Source organism: Pelobates fuscus, chromosome 9, assembly GCF_036172605.1.
Source record: "Pelobates fuscus isolate aPelFus1 chromosome 9, aPelFus1.pri, whole genome shotgun sequence".
Classification (NCBI taxonomy): domain Eukaryota; kingdom Metazoa; phylum Chordata; class Amphibia; order Anura; family Pelobatidae; genus Pelobates; species Pelobates fuscus.
The window spans coordinates 17,625,986-17,648,064 of record NC_086325.1 but is presented as its reverse complement, the minus strand read 5'-3'; the positions used below and the strand labels follow the sequence as shown (position 1 = coordinate 17,648,064).

Below are 22,079 nucleotides of genomic sequence, written 5' to 3'. Positions count from 1 at the left end.
AAGTACTGTGAGTTTGTTGCTGTGGAGCTCTGTGATAAAACTATACACACTGCACAGAACCGTGAGTTTTATTGCTGTGGAGCTCTGTGATAAAACCGTACACACTGCACAGTACTGCAAGTTGTATTGCTGTGAAGCTCTGTGATACACCCATTCCCACTGGTACTGGTAAGACACAACTTCTGAGTTAGAAATAGTTATAGGTCTAGGGAGCATTTTTAGGTTTAAATAAATATTTTAATCATTTTAAGTGTTTTAGGATTAGCTCATTTAGAATATCCACATTCTGACTACATATTTATATAGGTAATAACATGGTTGGAATACACCCAGGCTTTTATTTAGGGAAACGCTAAGGTAAGATTGTAATAGTGTTTCCTAACACAATGGAAAGCTACCTGCAAAAAAATAAAAATTAAAAACGTTCATATAAACAGATGGGTTCTCTCTGCAGGGAGGGACTCAAAAGTGGTAAAGAGCTTGGATAACCACGAGTCCGCGATAGAGCTTTAGCAGAAATGAATAAATATGTGATTTTTATCCCATTAAATGATAACCTATAGATAACCAAATGCAAATAGATTGTGTAATTCTTTATTTTAAAAAATACCCAAATTATTGCTTAACATTGTAACACGAATAAATCATTAGCTGCGCGCAAAATGTGCAAATTGAAAAGTCAAGAGATAGGGCTCACTTTCTGTATATTGCAGAAAAGTATATTGCAGTTCCAGGAAACACACAAGGTCCCTTCATTTCATGATCTCGACATTTCTTCTACTATTGGGGCGGAAAGTGACAGTCCTGGTTATTATAGTGCGCAGAGGTGCCCCAAATGGTCAGAAAGTGTGAAAAGGTGGGGCTACACCCCACTGCCAATGTTTTGTCTCATCTTGTGTATGAATACGACTGTCTTTCTCCTATATACATATACCAGGGAGGGATCCTATATGTCATTGAGACACCATAGTCTGACAGACAAATCATGGGCTATCGGGCCATTAAATTAATCAGTTTTAGGTCAGTAGCCCCATTTAATCTACAAACACCCCTTTCAATATGCCACACTCGGTTTGAGGACCACCTATTTTCTTTTGCCCAGGGCCACCAGATAGGAAGATGACATCGGGGAATCACTTTGTCACCAAAACCACACTACGTATGATACATAGCTACAAACTGTATATACAAGTGCATGTAAACACAAACATGGAATATATCATGGAAAATAAACCACACGAAAGCTATGAATACTGGTTTATTGGCAAAGTAACAATTAAATGCTTTTTTGGCTGTCAAGTCCGTAGGCACAGTCTCCATTCCTCCGATCCCTGGTACCCATCAAAGGTAATGAAAGAGTAAGGCGGATGACTGTCTATCACCTGCATTTCATAATCAAGTTAGTAACTCGCATACATTGCCCAATAGATCATTGAAATTGTTCACCTGATTTTAAGAACTTTTTTCATTGAGTTGTTGTGCTTAGAACAAATTACTCATCGTGCGTCTCACGTCTCCTTCTTAATTGCCTGCTTATTTTGAGTTAGAATAAGTTACAGAACATGTTAAACTGTTCATACAGAATCATTTACATTTGCATAACGAGCATTAGAACAGGCAGGATGGAAGCATCCTATATACAAATATCTTAAGAGAGTAGTCTAGACACATAGTACATGTCTGTGTAGTGGGTATAGTGCCATTAGCCTGGGGTTGCTGTCCTTTGGTTTTTGGCACAACAATTTGAGCGGTATAACGAAATCTGGGGGTGCCTAAGGCAGACCGGCCGATGCGCTCTAGCATGGGTAATGAGGAAGTTCAACTGTTGGACTAATTGCAATGCCAATTTCATCCAATCATTGGCTGAATGGGTCAGCTGACTGGCCTAGCTTATAAATGGTGTTACAATATGTATGGAATTCACACTACCAATGGATAGACCAAGAACCGAGGCGCTCAGAGACTTAGGGCACCATAACCACTACAAGTACGACCTGTGAATTGAGAGTACTGGTCAGCCTTCAAAATCACTCTTTCCTGATCCATCTGCTAACACTTATTATGAAATGCAAATTCCATCACCCACAGTTAATAGTTTTTACTTGCCCGTGAAAAGCAACAACATTTTTATTTTACGACATTAGGAATGCCGGCTGTCACTTATCCCCTGGCCAAATTATGCGTAAAGTAACATTGAAACAGTAATGGGCACACACAGAAATTCAAACTCATACAAACATTACATGCTGCAGCATACAACAGTACAGAGTATGACCATACGTACACGTACAGACAACAATGCTTAGCATTTTTAGCAAGCATGCGGTTTGCTATAATGATAACTGGAATCTATACATACATCGACAAGAAACATGCTGTGATTTACGATTATTCAGAGGAGCTATTAACTGACCAGAAACACGCAGCACTTAATGGTGGTGAGCGGTTTTAGATATATACAAGCTGGTGACTAAAATCTAAAATATTTTTTTTGAATGGACATGTAGAAATCTCAACTGGTCATACTCAGTGCTGTCATATTTTACAGCACTTATAAGTAAAGAGGTGTTAAAGTCCACTTTTAATAGCGTGATTTACCACCATACATCCATCTCAAAAGATACAATAAAAACCACACACATATATATTAAAATATTACAAAATAAGTGCAGAATGCAGTGCATCGATAGATCTGTTGCTCTGCAGGGGGTATTATGATGTCCAGTGACCCCACACAGAAACTGCCTCGTCAAGGGCTCCAAATACCCAAATGATACTGATAATGGAATTGTTAGGAATACATATATATTAAAAAAAATATGGCAGTATGTACTCCCATTCTTTTCTAAATCCGCCAATCACAATCGAGGGATTAGCTTTCCGAAATGTAAAGCACGCTTTTTTTTTTTGTTTGTTTTTCTCTTTGTTTCTTTTGTTTGTTACAAACAAAACTTATTTTATAAAAAATACAAAATATATTAAAAAGTAAAAATAAGAATTTTTTTTAAAAGTAAAAAAAAAACCAAAAAAACAAAAACACTCGATAATACTCACTAGTACTCTTAACTAGTTAAAACCAGTTTGTCCACACTGGTAACTTTGAGCGGTCTGCTTCCTGTGATCAGTGACTCATTGTAATGAATCAGAGTGGGTTTTTGACGAATCAGTATCGTGGATTTAAGAACAAGGGTATGTGAAATGTGAGCTCCCATAAAGTTAGTGGTTAGCAACAGCAACTGGCTCCATCTAAAACTATTTCTAACTAGTTACAGTAATGACGGCAAGTAAAATGATCTTGTGTCTGATACTATTTCCATGGTTGGCAACAGCATCTAGTCTTATTAATAACTAACGAAGCTAAATAGTGGCAAGAATGATTACTAGGGAGTTGTCATTAACTAGCAGTGTCTGTAAGTTCACTAAAAGTAAATCAGTTTGTAAAAAGAATCTCCTCTCTCGCTACACTCCACCAGTATTTCCATGACTAGTTTTCCAAGTAACTAGTTGCTTTTTGTATTAGTTAGAAGAGCAGGTCACTGTTACTAATTCCACTGGTGAATCGATGGGTTGTGCTAGTTCAAATATTAAGCCAAATCCATGTTTATTTTATCAATATTGGTTTCACTGGCAAACCTAGCAGGGTCTAGTGACTCCCATTTCTGGTTCCTCTAGTGGGCATAGTGCCAGGATAAAGTCCCGTTAGAAAAGTTACCCAGTTCTACAAGAAGCCATTTCTGGTCCAAGAGTACAATGTTACCATCTCCACCAGATACTGTTTCTCCGAAAAGAACCATTTGTGCAAGCAGCCATTGATACGTCCATTGGTAAACCTGCCTATTTTGCAACAGTTATATGTTGCTTTAACTAGTTATGGATTCAACCATAACTATCTTGACTGATGACGGTAGCTTTATGCACAGGTGCCTTGTGTTCTGTACCCATAACACTTTTTGGTGTTTCTTCAGCGCTTGCAGGACTCATCTACAATGATAAATTAAGAGAAGGTAATGAGTGATGGCGGGAGAAAAATTAAGAGTGAGTAAAGTAAGGGGAAAAAAACAGAATGATTAGTCGAAGGAAAAAGGGAAGTGTGAGAAGAGTGGAGATGATGACAGGGAGTAGTCATAGTGGCTGGTGGAGGACACGTTCAGTTGTAACATGACAAAAGTACAAGATTGAGTAGTTAGTAGGACATAGCAGTTACTACTCAACTCAACTTCCCTGTTTCATTGACTTTGGAAGCAGAAAAGACTGAGTCAACCATGTTCTTACGAGGATGTGTTGGCATTTTGGGCCAATGTTAGTTTTGCTCCCCATCCATGTTTCACAGTGACGATTGTCTCTTATGGGGTATGTGACAGTGAGGGCAGGAAATTCACAAGTCATGTAGATGTGAAAGGGTGGGGACAAAGAAGGAGAGAAACAGAGAAGTTTAGAAAGACATACTGTGGGTATATTGCTATTATTTATACTTACCCACAATGAGGGCTTTCCGTCTCATGATACCCCCTAGTAAAACACTCTCCTCTTCTTCATCATCTTCAGCTTGTGGCTGGGGCTCAACAGCTTCAGATTCATCCGGGGGCCCAAACTCAGCCATGAGTGAATCCTCAGATGGGTACTCAAACGTGATCTCCAAATCTGACTCCGGGAAGGAGATATTCAGCTGGAGATTGAGTGAAAACAGAGATAGTATAGAATTAGCTTTTTCGATTATGCGATTGATTGACACCTTGATCCTTACAGTCCTAGAATCTTACTTACATTGAAGTATTTTACACTGTGGCACTGTAGCGAATGGATGGAGGCTCGAATGTCCTCAATTTAATATTCCTGGATAAGCTTTTTCAACTGATTTCATATTTTGAAAAATATATAATATATATATTTACAATTTTTTGTTGTTGATATTTTAATATTATGAAATCTAATGAGCTCATAGGTGGTGAAGAGGCTGGTCTTTACAGAGAGACCTTGTGATAGCAGATACAAGGCCAATTAAAGCCATTTGTTGACAATGATTTTGCTTATTGTTTAATTATGATAGACACATCCCAAGAATGGACCCATTTAACGTGTTAGACATCAATCACTGCGTGCACAGGATGGCTATTCCTAATATCTTCTACCCTTTCTCTAAGTAGTATTTTGTCTCATCAACCTAAGTCTTGCCCTGTTGTTCCATTACTTTTTTCTTTTTCAATGCAATATTCTCCCTTTGTCTGTTTTGTTTACCCCTTACAGTAACTGAAGATTCCATTGTAGAATGTTACCGTAGAACACACATTGTGCATGGCCAATTATGGTTTAAACAGAAGCTATCTCAGGAGCCGCCGACCCCAGCTCTTCCTGAGTGCATGATGTAGGCTTCTCAGAGCTACCAGAACCACCAAGATTACACGTTTGTTTATTTTTAAAATGTTCTGTTTCCTGATTTCACGCATAAACTACTTTGATGTGATTAGTGATTACAAAAAACTGAAAGATTGTAGTTTTCTGTAAAACCTTTTTTTATTGGACCACCAGACATTTGTAGTGAAGAGCTTTTGGGAGTTCCTTCTGTTTCTGATCACAGTGAGACAGGCAAACTAAGACAGCTATATTGTAGCTACCATTGCACATTTGATTGCTTGATTAATGTCTGCCATAAGAGGGCGCCAACATATCATTCCTAACCATTATAGTTATTATTATTATTAATATTATTATTATTATTTTATCATAATTTTCAAAGCTTTACAATTTACCACAGCTCTTTACATTCAAACATTGGGATACATTGTTGCAAATAATGAACAGACATATATTGACAATATTCAATTGTAGGCACATATTGTATCTCTCTTTATTTTGTCTGTTAATTATTTGCAAAAATGTGTCCCTCCCAATGTTGGTGCTTTGATAATGGTGATAAGATAATAATTATAAACTCTAATAGTATATGTTTATGCTAAGACAAAATAAAGCTGACAGATGCAATAGTTACTTAAATCTAATATTTGTTTTTGTTTTTTTAATCTTACCATAAATCTAATTAGGTAATATATTATAACTCACCAATCGTTATTTCTGTCACCGTGTATAATAATCTGTATTTTATAATATTTAAAATAAAAGTTGCAGTCCTGTTATAATTTCTAACTCTTGTGTGGGTATTAGCACGTGACAGAATTTTCCATGTATTTATTATTATACCTCTGGATATATGTATTTATTATTATATACCTCTGGATATATGTATTTATTATTATATACCTCTGGATATATGTATAGCCCTCCTTAGTTTATGATTAATTTGTTTCACTGTTGTGTGGACTGGGACCCCCTGAAAATTTTCACTTTAAGCGAATTGTGAAGGAACTGGCTGAGTTTGGAATGTAGTTAGAACCATTAGGAAATGATTTAAATAAGCGATAGCTGATATCTAATCTTGGCAGGCCTCGTGCGAGGCAGTTATTACAGTAAAACTGATTTACAATAGATGTGCAGATAGTAATCTTGGCAGCTCAGTTCTGTCAGTTCTGACACATGGAGGTCAAGCATCTTGAGAGTTGATGTCTGTCTGTCTGTCTGTATACCTAGCTACATAGTACAGTCATTGGCCGCAAACTCCGTCCTGGGGTAATAGTGGTAGTAGGAGTGTCAGTCTCTGCGATTTGCTGGATGAGCGAGATCACGAGGATGTATCAGTGATGGGTTGTACTGAATGGCACGTGTTTGTGTGAAAAGTGATCAAAGATTTAAAGATTTAACAGTTCTGACAGTGAAAGGGTTAACAAGGGTAATCACTTTTAATCTTAATTGGATGGGCCTTAACAGGATTTTGCATTAAGGGATATACATGGAAAGAGGAGTTGGGAGCTGCAGGCAGATGATCTGTGCGGGAAGAGTGCAGTCCAAGATCAGGGGGTAGATGGAATGGTGGAAAGGATGTGAATGGGGAGGGAACAAAATGAGCAATGTGGGGCAGGAGACTCAAGGGACAATGGTGGGGTAGCATGGAGAGTTGCAGTGGGAATGATTGGGTGATCTGGAGTATAGCAAGAATAATGGGGGTGATCTGGAGAGATGCAGGGCGAATGGTAGGGTGCAATGGAGAGATGCAGTGTGAATGGTGGGGTGGCATGGAGAGATGCAGTGTGAAAGGTGGGGTGACATGGAGAGATGCAGTGTGAATGGTAGGGTGGCATGGGGAGATGCAGTGTGAAAGGTGGGGTGGCATGGAGAGATACAGTGTGAATAGTGGGGTGGCATGGAGGGATGCAGTGAGAATGGTGGGGTGGAAGGATGCAGTGTGAATGTTGGGGTGGCATGGAGAGATACAGTGTGAATAGTGGGGTGGCGTGGAGGGATGCAGTGTGAATGTTGGGGTGGCGTGGAGAGATGCAGTGTGAATAGTGGGGTTGGTTTAGAGAAATGCACTTGAAATGATGGTGTGGTCTTTTTAACCCCTTAAGGACACATGACATGTCTGACACGTCATGATTCCCTTTTATTCCAGAAGTTTGGTCCTTAAGGGGTTAAAGGCAGTTAGAGTTATGTTATATTGATAGCAGGAGCTAGAAAGAAAGATGGGGGCAGTGAGGACAATGGTTGTTGTGGAGAGAGAGAGAAGCCCAAGAGAGCATACAATGAGGGTTAAAGGAGATGCCAGGCGCAGTGATTAATATGGCTGGTGCTGAGTACAAATCATAGAGGAGTAGAGTAAAAATAAATAAATCCAAATAAGGACAAGATGTTACAAATATGAAACGTCTAAAATTAGGATAGAGAAGAATAATTAGTGCTTCAGCAGTTCCTCAAACATGTCAATAATTATTAATCTGTTTGTTGCTGTCTCGGTTCCTCTTATTGCATTTTACTCTCATTAGTAATGGCTGTCTCTACCATGGGGTAGTGCTGATCCCCCCCCCCACCCCCCTCTCCTCCTGTATCTTGACCAGCTGTCTCCCTCCCCCATGACCCCAGATGTGTCCCTCTTTCAGCCTTGTCTCCAAACCAGCCCCTCCTGTTCCTTAACTCTTTAATTGACTGTCTGCACAAAAGGGGGGATGTCTCTTTACAGTCGTCACTCCGGAGTCCCCCACGTGCCCCAGACACTCTCTTCCGTCCGCCTTAAGCTGTTTCGCAGTTACTTCTGCCAATTTTAAAGAAGTAGTTATATTAAAATGTTCCCCTCTCCACCCAAGTTCTTAGCTCACCCTGCCCTGTTCTAAGCACATTTTGTAATACTCTAAAACTTCTCCCTCCTCCATCACTGAACTGATCATACAGAGATCTATCAAACATTGCTGCTCAAAGAGGCTGACATTTAAAATATATAACAAGAAATATATTTGCTATTTTTCTTCAATATGAATAATTAAAGAGAAGCCACTACCCCGGCCTCAAAATTAAATGGACAGTGCCATATCCATTATTAACATCTGACGCGCATTGCTCACATATCGGGAAATTCTTGTATTATCACTTTTGAATGCTGTTTTCTTTATAAATCTCTTTTATAAGCAACGCAGATCGAAATCTGAGTTCCTGAAAGTAAACGTTGTTTAGTCAGCAATATTTTGTTGATGACACATAGTGTACAAGAGAAGACCTACCCATCCCTTGACATCTCTTTAAAGGGACGCTTTGTATCCACCAAAAGGTGCCATTTAATATATATGTAAGCATAACTACACTCTGTAGCAGCATGGCTCCTGTTAGTCTACCTCAGTGATGGCTAAAAAGCTAGCTGAGCATCATGGAAAATGAAGTCCAGAAACAATGTATGGTGTCAAGGTTAGCCACCACTGGTCCACCTTGAAGGTCCTCATGCATTTTCATGAATGAAGCTACTTGCATATGTGCAATTAGCCCATCAAATCTCCTTGACGGACGACACATGTCAGTCAGGACACATGCGCACGCTATACAAAATATTTAGGTCATGGCTAGAGCTTTCCTGGTTACATCACACAGTGGCGGCAAGAGGGTATAAAGTTATACTAAGATTTACTAGAGCTATAGAATTAAATAATAGAATGGAAGAGGTAAGACTAAAACCTAGAATCCCTTGTACCATGATCTATGGGAGGTGCACGAGTGGTTATGGTAGTCCTTTCGTTTAACCTTCCTGTGTCAGCTCGGACTTACATCCATCCATGGTCAATGAAATGGGTGATATTAATTTGGATAATAAAATAAGAAATACCCGAAATCTGGCAAATATTAAATCCCTGCCTGGTTATAATATTTCATATTATTATTATTTCTTATTACTTTGGTTTTTACTGTAAGCACATTGTCATGCTGTCAGTGAGAAGAACTCTCACGCCATAGGGGGCGTCATTAGCCAGCTTGGAACAAGAATTCCGTGATGTCACTTCTGTGCAAATTATTTTGCGCTGTGCGCCATTCATTGGCTGACGGCAGTTGGTTGATGCTCTCAGACAATTAATGGCGACCGGATTCCGCAGATGTCGCCATCTGGGACTCTGGTAAGAGGGCAAACCATTCCAAAACAGTTTGCCCCTTTGTGGGGTAACCAAGCCAGGGTATTCCTGACATCTTACCCTTACAGCGAGTTATTGTGTTTATAATGCTTGGAGTAACCCTTTAAAAGAAAACAGAATATTGCATGAAAAAAAAAGTTTAACACAAATTATAGGTGATCTTCAGAGAAATGACAATGACCCTTAAAGGGTCACTCCAGACCCCTGAAGCACTTTAGCTTGCTAAAAAGCTGTATGTATGAAGAGTGTATTATTTTTTCATTTTCAATAGAAAATGTCACTTTTATAAATGAACTTGATAACACCCCCTTGGCTGTCAATCAGATAACTGGTCCTGTTACTTCCTGGTTTGGTTAGCTCAGTGGAGAGGACTAAACTCAGGAGGCAGCAAATGACTAGAATACCTTGCAACGACTTCTGATTGAGCTGCATTGGGAAGTCTGTGATTGGACAGCCACAGAACGTCTGGGTGAAGGAAGATGGGGAGGTCTTGCAAAAGCAGCAGATGAGAAAAATGCAGGTTCTGCAAGAGATTTTTCGGTATAAATACAATGAAAAATGTTTAATTAAATCCATGCAGTGCAAACAGTGATTTGTAGTTATTTTGTGTTTGGGCAGTGGAGTGTCCCTTTAAAAATGTTTTCCCTGTAAGTCATTTTTTTCAGCCCAATCCATCTCTTTTCCTTTGCATTTTTTTCTATCCCCAGCCTCTTCCACCCAGTATCCCTTCCAATCGACCATCTCTCGCAGCCTGCAGTGTGTGTGTCTGTCTCTGACCTCACCTCCTCACTAGCCGGCTCCTTGTCCCTCCCATCTTATAATGTTACTCACAGCTTCCATTTCCTTCTCAAATAAAAAAGATTCCCCTCACCCCCTCCTCGTCCTGCGGCTTCATGCTGTTTTTAAATCTTAATCTGGTGTATCTGGCTAATTCCAAGCCTGCCTTGTATTGTGCTTTGTCCAGTCCACGCCTTTGGGCGTTTTACGGCTCTAAATGCAGAGCCACATTGATCCACCCTTTAGTGGTCACTTACTGATTATTGATACATCATTAAGCAAAGATAAAATCACCTCCTGCCTATAAAATCATAGGGTAAACAAGGGTATGCTTATCCTAAATTGGAAAGTTTATTAAAGAGGAACTGTAATTTATGATCGTGTTTTGTTAGAATTTTTAGCTTTGTTTTAGCTATTGTACAATGCTACGGAGTATGTTGGCATTATATAATATATATATATATATGATAATGTAATAACCCTGTAGATTACTTACAGTTAGCTATGATCTGTTTTTTTCTAAAACATTGTTTGCAGTCTAAACCGTATCCGATTTATGTTTAGCTACGACAAACTGCCCCAAAACACAACTGTTCAGAAATGCTTATAGACTCCCAGAGTAACTTATCTATACTTATCCATATCTGTCTCTTGCTCTCCTAAAGAGCCGCACTCCACTCTCACCTCCAGTTCTGCTACTTTTCCACCTTGTTTGGTGGCTGTCACCCTTGCTGCCCTGTTGTGTATTTGTACCCCACCTCTTCTAGAGACTGTAAGCTCGTTTGAGCAGGGCCCTCCTCTACCCATCGTTCCTGTGTCACTGTGTAATTGTCTCATTTATTGTAAATTCCCCCCACCCCTTTTATAATTGTAAAGCGCTGCGGAATTAGCTAGCGCTATATAAATACTACTACTAATAATAATAACAACTGCTGTCTAGATTTCTGATACACAGTTACAACTCACTGTTAAACTGAGAACACAGCAGATTCTCTCGGCCTGTTTTTAAGGGAGGGAATCGGAACACATTGACATTTATTCACAAATAAGGAACTTTTAAAATTGTGAAGTTGACATGTTTTTCCAAAGCAGCTATTGTCAACATTGGTAGACAGGGAAGATATAAAAAAAAATGTAATGGGTCTTTTTTTAAAGTGTTGTGCTATGTTCACAAGAGCAGGGCTAAAATTCAGAACTATTCTAGAGATGACGTGGTTTGCTAATTCACAATTCTCTGGCCATCTCCAAATTTCCCAGAGTCCTTCTAAACTAAGCAACTATAGATTCCCTTTTTGGAGCATATTTTATGGAAGCTAAACGATTTCAGGAAGGGTTTGATGGGTCGAACGTTTAACTGGCCAGCTTCCAGTGTGGTCAGGAGGTCCAGGCAGTCTAGTCCCAGAAATGGGACATGTTCCACTTTACAGACGTTTCATTTTGATCCGGACTGACCTTTTACGATTCATTTTAAGAGACTAAATGCCAGACATCAGTGAGCAATGACGGCACAGAACGGGGAGGAGGGGAGGGAGCAGAACGCATTTACTGGTAATTATACGTATGAAGGTATATTTAGTGATCTAACTACTCGTTAAACATTCTGCCAACGTGACCCTCATCCATTCTAACCACATGTTTTTGGTAGCACTGCGATCACTGAGGTTGGGATGGAGACGTGTTTCTTAATATGTTTTTTTGATATTTTAATAAACATTACCGAAAAAAAGGCAACTGGTTGGCACTGTGCTTATATTGTAGGTATGGTGCTCAGTGGCCCCTTGGTCTACCCTCTGGGTGTGAAAACATTTAGTTGTTTATTAATGGAATTGCAGAATTTGGGCTAATGCCCTTAGTATATTTGGTGAGGATGTAAATAAGGATGGACGTACTCCTGTACACCCCACCCCCCATCGGATGTTCAGCCTAGTGCCCTTGGGATATAAATGGAAAGTTTCCCGGCTTGAATGCTTCTCTGCCCTATACAAGGTAACCTAACTAGTGCGTGCCTTTATCCAATAAATGGGTGACATAAAGGTCAATGTTGGAAATAGCTTTTCATTCGCTGTGTCAAAAACCTCGCAGGCTGAAGGAAACGCACTATTTCTTTAAGCTATATACCATATGAAGGGCTCAAATTTTCCACTCGTCACTAGTTTTTGGTGAGTGAAGCTTCACCCCTGGTAAATGTGTCCTGAACCCTCCAGGCTTGCAGCGGTGAGGAAGGCCTGGAGTATCCTTGACTAGCAGTGCAGTTCTTGAAATGTTAAGCCCTGCAGTGGGTAGCCTGGACTGATGCCTCTGGAATGACATCCCTCGGTACATTGCTCCTCTCCCAGGAGGTCCCACACAAATGGCAGTTTAAAGGGACACTATAGTCACCAAGACTACTTTATCTTAATGAAATGGTCCTTTAGTTTTAACCCTGTAATGTAAATGATTGCAGTTTTGTAGAAATGAAAATGTTTATATTGCAGGGTTAAATCCACCTCTGGTGTCATACTGACAGCCACTAAAGGCACGTCCTCCTCCAGACAGTGTAAAACCCGATCTACGAATTAAATGCTGATTTGGCCGTGCATGTGTACCTCCAATCACTCAGAAGGATTGGAGGATATCAAGAAGATGTGTTCGAAGGAAGCAGGAGCCTGCAGAAAAAGGAGGCCTGGTTCTAGAAACGAGGTGAGTAACGCTTAATAAACTTACACTTTCAAACTCAAAGGGTGTGGACAGATGCATAACAATTGTTATTTTGGGGACCTTAGGTTCCCTTTAACAGCTTGATCTTCACTGGTCTAACAGGTGTAGCAGGACGTCCTCCACGTGTAAACGGTGACAGAGTGATGGTGGTGAGACCCAGGAGCAGGGGAGAAGCAGCTCATCAAGATCTCTCCACACCTTATTCCTAGCTAGAATGACTTGTCATGCAGGGTTCTGACATCACACCAGCCACATGTAGACACCTGCACTCAACTCCCAGCTCCCGTGCTTTACCACTGCCGATGCCTGACAGTGGGGGGGGGGGGGGGGGGGGGGAGATATTTAAATGGATTAAAAGTGAAGGATGTGAAGAGGACTCTTAGATTTGCATATAATAACATTTTCTTGTAAAGTCTCACCTACAGCACCACATAGGAATCTGGATACCTTATCATAATCCCCCCCACCCCCCCAGAAATTAAACATCAAAATATCTGTAAAATGGTGTAAATAGTACTTGGACTGGGATTAGATTATATAGAGGGAAATGGCCTTGTCAATTTGTTTTTAACGGTTTTAATTTTTTTTACCACATTTTAGCTAGATTTTTAGATTTCGCCAGTTTTATTTTACAATATGATTTAACTCTTTATTTCTGAAGTCTCAAACAGAGGGATTTATTGAAACACCAAATTGTACTGAATAAAAATGTGCTGATTTGTGAAAATTCTCCATCTCGCCGGCAGACACAGCTTGTCTAATTTAGAGCGAATTACCCCGTATAGATCTGATTTCACTACAAGTCTGAGTTTAGTGGATAAATCGGGGAAGTGGAGTGGCTGTAAGGGAAAGGATGGGTTATATGATAAAATGCAGATATACAGGCCGGATACCTGCTTGAGCTGGGAATAGAGAATGGATAACGTGACTAAATACAAGAAGCTCGATGTATGTGGAGATTTAAATCACGTTTCACACAGATGGAATGTCTAGAACAATGTGTCAGGCTCTGGAGGGGAGATTACATGGTAAGAAGTAGGATTAAAGTGAACCTTCACAGAAAGTACGGTGTATGACAGAAATGGCCGCCCAGCAGAGGTGGTAGGGCTCCGGGTTAATATCATCAAATCCAAGGCTGTCTGTGCCAATCTGTACAAATTAGAGATTGTATCTAACAATGAATGCTGCATAGGAATTGGGCTTTCTATAAGGGCCAGCGGGTTCATATTTGGCACCTGCGGTTTATTCACCAAAATGAAACCAGAGTGGCAAAATCCAGATTTGGCTATTTTTTTTTCTATTTTTTTTTTAAATCAGCCATTTTGGTGTCAGTTTTGTCATTTTGAACATTGTAGAATTTAAAGTTTATTTCTCACTATCAGGGTTAATTACTAAAACGAGAATTCAAAGTAAATTTAAAATTCAAGTTCACCTTAGTAGAACTGCAATGACATCTCTAAGCTATCCATGCTTTCAATTGGGCTACTCTGGCCTATAATTTCAAACTCCCTTTGAATTCTCACATTAGTAAATTTAAAAGCGTATGTTTTTTTCGTTACCACACCGCAGCTTTTAAACGCGGCCTTTGGTGCGTCACAGTGGTGGCAATCATACGATCGCACTAGTTCTATCACCGTCCTGTGGTTTCCTTCTGCAGTGTAAGACTCTCCATATACAGTCATGTAGAAATCAAGTTTCCTGAGAACCTCCTGTAACTTCCTGTATTTTAACTCAAAAAGCAAAAACACTGAGCTCGGGCAGGTTTAAGGATTATTCTCGTTAACATATAATTGGTCAAATAAAGCTGCACTTAGCTGCAAACTAGGCCCCGCATCCCTGGAAATGAATACCTTAAAGGGTTAAAGGACAGCAAAGCATCATGGGAGTAGTAGTTATTAATATCATCATTATTATTATCGCCATTTATATAGCGCCAACAGATTCCGTAGCGCTTTACAATATTATGAGAGGGGGGATTTAACTATTAATAGGACAATTACAAGAAAACTTACAGGAACGATAGGTTGACGTCCAGTTGGCCGGAGGACCTTTTTTTGTCCTCCACTAGCCTAAATATCATTTTGAAGGTGGCAGATAAGTTTGAGTTAATTTTCCCTGTGATGGAGACCTGACTCCAGCATCAGCTTCTGAGCAGGACACAAGTGCACATGTCTAAACTTGCTGTGTGTTTGTTATCAGAACTCACATTCCTGCAGAAAATAACTCCATTGCAGGATCACTGATATGTATATGGGGGGTGGGGAGGTAAAGCACAATATCCACTGAGAAGCCGTCATTGAAAGGGCTGGAGAGGAAATGATGAATTTTAAACAGGATTGTGTAATTTGTTTCTGCTTGAGATCCCTGGCATTCAGAATAACTACATACTAAGTGTGCCCCGGAGCTTTAAACAAGGGCAGGGCTTAGGACTACCACTCCCTTTCTGCTCAGCCAGCTCACGATTACACTCTGGATACAGAAATGCAAAGAGGTTAACTCATTCAATTCTGGATAGAATTCTGAAAATGTTGTGTCCAATGTAGCCGCACAGGAGAATTATTAATTTCAGCTTTTTTTTATTCCCAGCAGCATTAGATATAGACTAGCTGATGGGTGGCTAGTCAGCCGAATAATAGACAATCAATCTGCATATTTAAAATCTTTGCATATATCTACAGATATCTAGATCAATATCTATTTCAAAAGGAAAGGCCTTACCTTCTTCTTATCCCGACTGTGCTTTGCCAGACAGGACTTTGACAATGCCTGGTAGCCTCCTATCACTTTAATTTCATCAACTGTTGGGTATCTCTTCTTGCCAGTATCAGTCTTGGGGCTAGGAGTCTTAGTCTCAGTGGCAACGTAACCATTCTCACAAACAGGTGCCTTACGTGGGTTTACTGTAATTGTATTGCCTTTCCTCCGCTGCATGGCCTGGCTTTCTCCACCTATGATTATTTTACTGGCCGGTGAAAGGCCTGTAACCCTGGATATGGAAGGACCCCCTTCTCCATCTGCCTCCACTCGCCCTGTGACATGTTTGGGTGTTGGAGGGGAAGCCTGAACTGTCTGTTTTAGTGGTCTTGGTGCACTGGAAGAAGCTGAACGTAGTTGAAATGGAAAGGTTCTGGCATCCTCAGCCGTGCTAGGCCGTGTAGCAAGCCCACTCATGGCTGTTGGTGATGCCACACAGGGCAAGTGCACAGCTGGCTCAGAATCAGTGCAGGAAGAGGATGGGGGGGTGAGGGAGGAGACAGTGGTTTCCTGAGTTAAAGTCTGGCTTCCCGTGACAGTCCGAGGACAGGAAGGAGAAGGCGGTGCAAGCTGAGAATGAGATGCTGAGACCTGGATATCAAGTTCCACCGACATCACTACAGGGCACGGTGGCTTAACTGTCACCTCTCCCTCCCCATTGATACGTGGAACAACTGTGCCCCCATTCTCTGCCTCAACCCATGAACGTCCAAAACGACTCAATAGTCTGCTGACCCTTCCTTTTCTCTCATCTAGGAGAGGTGGCTGGTCATCAGTGGGAGCCTCCAGTTCCTCTTCTTCATTTGATGGATGCAAATCCTTGACAACATCATCCATTCGCAAAGTGCGTACAATAGGCAGATCTGGGGTTGGCTTTGGTTTACTACAGGAAAGTTCTGGGACCCTCCTCTGCTTTTCCAGCTGAATAAATGGGTTCTGTTGAACTGGTCCAATGTTTTCCCTTAATACTCGAGCCTCTGTTTCGTCTTGATCTACGCTGCTCACTTTTTCTCTCTCTTCTTGTTCTCCCTCAACCTCAACTCTAGTCTCCAACATAGATGCTTCAGCCTTGGCTTTCCTTCGAAGGATGATTTCTCTTTTCCATGGAGGCATATTGGCAAGGCGATCTTCTTCCTCTCTCTCCTTTCGTTTCATTTCTTCGTCTTCCTTCCGTCTCCTCTCCAGAAGATGAAACTTCCAGTCTGGAACCTCCATCATCTTTAGATAGCTGCAGTTTGATAATGAGCACTTGGTATTTACTCTGTCTGAAGCTATCTCTTTGCTTTACAAGGTCATTTTTCTCTCTGGAGGCATGTTGAAAGTTGTCTTCTTGCGATCTATTGACTTCTCATTGAGAAACCTTGTAGAGAAAGGAAACAAAGACGACATTACTGGTTGGAAAAGATAAAGAATAGAGAGACAAAAGGGAAAGTCCAGAAAAAGAAAGAAAATATAGCGGTTTGTTTATGAAGATTTAAAGAGGAAGGCAAAGAATGATACTAATATTAATGGAGGCCAAAATGTTACGGGATAGAAAAAAAAAGGAGTTAGTGGTAAATAAGACAGAGTGGGAAAGAATACTTTTTCTGAGTTGATTGTGAAGGATAGGAGATGGATGGAGTGAATTTGAAAACAGAAAAGCAGAAGGTTGACTTTGCTTGCATTAGTAGAGTTTCATCATGTAAACAGGAGCAAAAATAATATACAGACGAGCAATTTTAGAACTTAACTTAGAGGAAGAGAAAAAGAGAAAGAGGGAGGAGGTGAGAAAAAAAAGGGGAACCGGACATGGGTAGACATAAAAATGAAGAAACAGTGGGTGCAGGAAAAAAAGTGGGGGGCTGCGGGGAGGGCTGTGTATATCATGAATTAAATGATCCTATTATAGAGCCTATATACACTATATTACTATATATGGAAAGAAAGGTCTTAACATATATCACATTATGTCACAATTATTTACTGCCGGGATCACAGCTGGTGTAATGAATATTTTTTAGATCAAAGCCACATGCATGTGATATATCAGGGCTGTCCAAAGCTAGCCATCGAGGGCCAGAATCAAGCTAGTAGTTAGTAGTTTAGGGGAAAAAAAACTAGTTAGTGGTACACAAAGTGAATACGTAAAATCAAATGTCCTTTAGTGGAAGGATGGTGGACCGAAGAGTTCGATTTGTATATCAGCAAAACACAAAATACAGGAAAGTATTAGTAAGGCACGGTTCGTCTTGGGGGACAGTTGCAGAATACAATATCACTGTTGTAGACTGCCAAATAGATACGGAATTAATAAAGACAGACAGACATACATGGGGTGATATGATATAGACTGCAGAGAGAAAGGATTATGATTTAAACTGGAAATCCCCATACACAAATAGGAACAAAAGGAAACGATGATGAAAAAAAGCACAGACGGGGTCAGAGAGACAGCATTTACACTACATAAGTAAGATAAGAGCTTTTTAAGAAGAAGTCAAGGTGGAGATTTACTCAGTGACACAGACACTAAGACTATGGAAATCAGGCCTGCAGAGACAGACAATGGGCAAAGACAAAGGGAGACATTGAACAGCTGTATAAACAGAGACAGTTATACAGACCGACCAAAGACTTATATAGACAATATCATATACTGTACACACAGCTACACACTGACTGCTCTATAGACTGCACTGTATATTAAAAAGGACTATATAGAACAGAGAGGGAGTCATGATCGAAAGAAAGGAAAGTTTTGCACTAAAGAAAGGTTTAAATAATTACGAGAAAGATCCATATAAATAAATGCACACACACATACAAACAATGTTTAAGGCGACAAAGGAACATACCCTGCTGATCTCTCTAAAATATATATTATGTACATCTGGTCCCATATTAAAGCTCTGTGTTCACACATAGTATACAGACACAGTGTGTACACTGAACTGGTACACGTTACAGGCAGGAGGCATAATTACAAACAATGTATATGGAGTGCACCAGATAGACACACATACTGTATATAGAGTGCGTGAGACACATATACTGTATATAGAGTGATTCAGTCATATATACAGTATATATTGTATCAGATAGACATACACTATATAGAGTATCACACACACACACACACACACACACAGTATATAGGGTATCAGACGCACACACACACTGTATATGGAATATCAGACAGACACACACACAGTATATAGAGTATCACACACACAGTATATAGAGTATCAGACACACACACTGTATATGGAGTATCAGACACACACACTGTATATGGAGTATCAGACAGACACACACACAGTATATAGAGTATCACACACACAGTATATAGAGTATCACACACACAGTATATAGAGTATCAGACACACACACTGTATATAGAGTATCAGACACACACACTGTATATGGAGTATCAGACAGACACACACACAGTATATAGAGTATCACACACACAGTATATAGAGTATCAGACACACACACTGTATATAGAGTATCACACACACAGTATATAGAGTATCACACACACAGTATATAGAGTATCAGACACACACACTGTATATAGAGTATCACACACACAGTATATAGAGTATCAGACACACACACTGTATATAGAGTATCACACACACAGTATATAGAGTATCAGACACACACACGGTATATAGAGTATCAGGCACACACACTGTATATGGAGTATCAGACACACACATAGTATATATAGTATCAGACATACGCGTAGTATATAAATATCAGACAGACAGAGACACACACACACAGTATATAGAGTATCAGACAGACAAATCGTATATAGTGCATCAGACAGACACACACACACTATATGGAATATCAGACACACAGTATATAGTGACAGAAAACAAAGGGAAGATAGTTTGTTTGTTTTCTGTCGCTTTTACCCTCTCAAAATATTGGGGAAACCTTGTATGATAATCTGCAGCTTCCAACTATCTATATAGTTCATAGTGAGCACCTATACTCTATATCTACTTTGTTTATATAGTGTATCACACACACACACACACACACACAGTAAATGGAATATCAGACAGACACATAGTATGTAGTGCATCAGACAGACACACAGTATATAGAATATCAGACAAACACACATACACTATATGGAATATCAGACACACGGTATATAGAGTATCGGACAGACACAGTATATATAATATCAGACAGAGACACACACAGTATATAGAGTATCAGACAGAGACACATACACAGTATATAGAGTATCAGACAGACACACAGTATATAGAATATCAGACAGAGACACACACAGTATATTGAGCATTAGACAGACACACACACTATATGGAATATCAGACACACACACAGTATATAGAGTATCAGACAGACACACAGTGTATAGAATATCAGACAGAGACACACACACAGTATATTGAGCATTAGACAGACACACACACTATATGGAATATCACACACACACACAGACACAGACACACACTATATGGAATATCAGACACACACACAGTGTATTGAGCATCAGACAGACACACACACACACACACACACACAGACACACACAGTATATAGAGTATCAGACAGAGACACATACACAGTATATAGAGTATCAGACAGACACACAGTATATAGAATATCAGACAGAGACACACACAGTATATTGAGCATCAGACAGACACACACACACACACACTATATGGAATATCAGACAGAGAGACACACAATCAGACAGACAGAAGCACTGTACTTATCGCGCTACAGACTCGCAGCTAAGTTGCAATGATACATACCGTTCCTACCAGCTGATACAATGTCTCGAGCTCAGAGCACAATGCAGGGGGCTTTATATATTACTATTTCTTTATAAAAGTCCCATCCAGGATCCTGCAGGGATTGACATGGCTACATACCTGCTATTTGGAGGCAGCAGTGCCTGGGTGGGTAGTGCTGAGGATTCCCTTAGTGTGAGAGACAGAAGGATGTGTGGGAAGAAGGGATTGAATCAGACTCAGGAGGAGAAAGGAGGGGTGGCTGGGGGGGAGGAGGGGAGGAAGTGGGGGGGGGGGGGGGGGGGGTGCAGCCTTATTAACTCAATCATTGCCGGGAAGGGGTTTGTCACTGCATTCAAATTACACAAACCGCTATATCACTGGGAGCCCATAGGATACCATTACTATATTATTATTATTGTTATTATTGTTATTATTATTATTATTATTATGATATAGAGGAACGTGCTCTATATCACTGGGAGCCCATAGTATACCATTACTATATTATTATTATTATTGTTATTATTATTATTATTATATAGAGTAACATGCTCTATATCACTGGGAGCCCATAGTATACCATTACTATATTATTATTATTGTTATTATTATTATTATTATTATTATTATTATTATTATTATATAGAGGAACGTACTCTATATCACTGGGAGCCCATAGTATACCATTACTATATTATTATTATTGTTATTATTGTTATTATTATTATTATTATTATGATATAGAGGAACGTGCTCTATATCACTGGGAGCCCATAGTATACCATTACTATATTATTATTATTGTTATTATTATTATTATTATTATTATTATTATTATTATTATTATTATTATTATTATATAGAGGAACATGCTCTATATCACTGGGAGCCCATAGTATACCATTACTATATTATTATTATTATTGTTATTATTATTATTATTATATAGAGTAACATGCTCTATATCACTGGGAGCCCATAGTATACCATTACTATATTATTATTATTGTTATTATTATTATTATTATTATTATTATTATTATTATTATATAGAGGAACGTACTCTATATCACTGGGAGCCCATAGTATACCATTACTATATTATATTATTATTATTATTATTATTATATAGAGTAACATGCTCTATATCACTGGGAGCCCATAGTATACCATTACTATATTATTATTATTATTATTATTATTATTATTATTATTATGAGGAACGTACTCTATATCACTGGGAGCCCATAGTATACCATTACTATATTATTATTATTATTATTATATAGAGTAACATGCTCTATATCACTGGGAGCCCATAGTATACCATTACTATATTATTATTATTATTATTATTATTATTATATAGAGGAACGTGCTCTATATCACTGGGAGCCCATAGTATACCATTACTATATTATTATTATTATTATAATATAGAGGAACGTTCTCTATATCACTGGGAGCCTATAGTATACCATCACTATATTATTATAATTATTATTATTATATAGAGTAACATGCTCTATATCACTGGGAGCCCATAGGATACCATTACTATATTATTATAATAATTATTATTCTT

General features: G+C 39.3%; 1 protein-coding gene across 1 annotated transcript; it reads right to left on the bottom strand.

Moving 5' to 3' along the window:
- Positions 1-3,045: 3,045 nt before the first annotated feature.
- PPP1R18 (protein phosphatase 1 regulatory subunit 18) lies at positions 3,046-20,724 on the bottom strand. The gene is made up of 4 exons (XM_063431323.1): positions 20,633-20,724; positions 15,687-17,082; positions 4,477-4,666; positions 3,046-3,981 (listed from the first exon to the last, which is right to left on the bottom strand). Exons 2-4 carry the CDS (start codon positions 16,938-16,940, stop codon positions 3,962-3,964), a joined length of 1,464 nt encoding a protein of 487 aa, XP_063287393.1. The 5' UTR covers positions 16,941-17,082; positions 20,633-20,724; the 3' UTR covers positions 3,046-3,961.
- Positions 20,725-22,079: the final 1,355 nt, after the last annotated feature.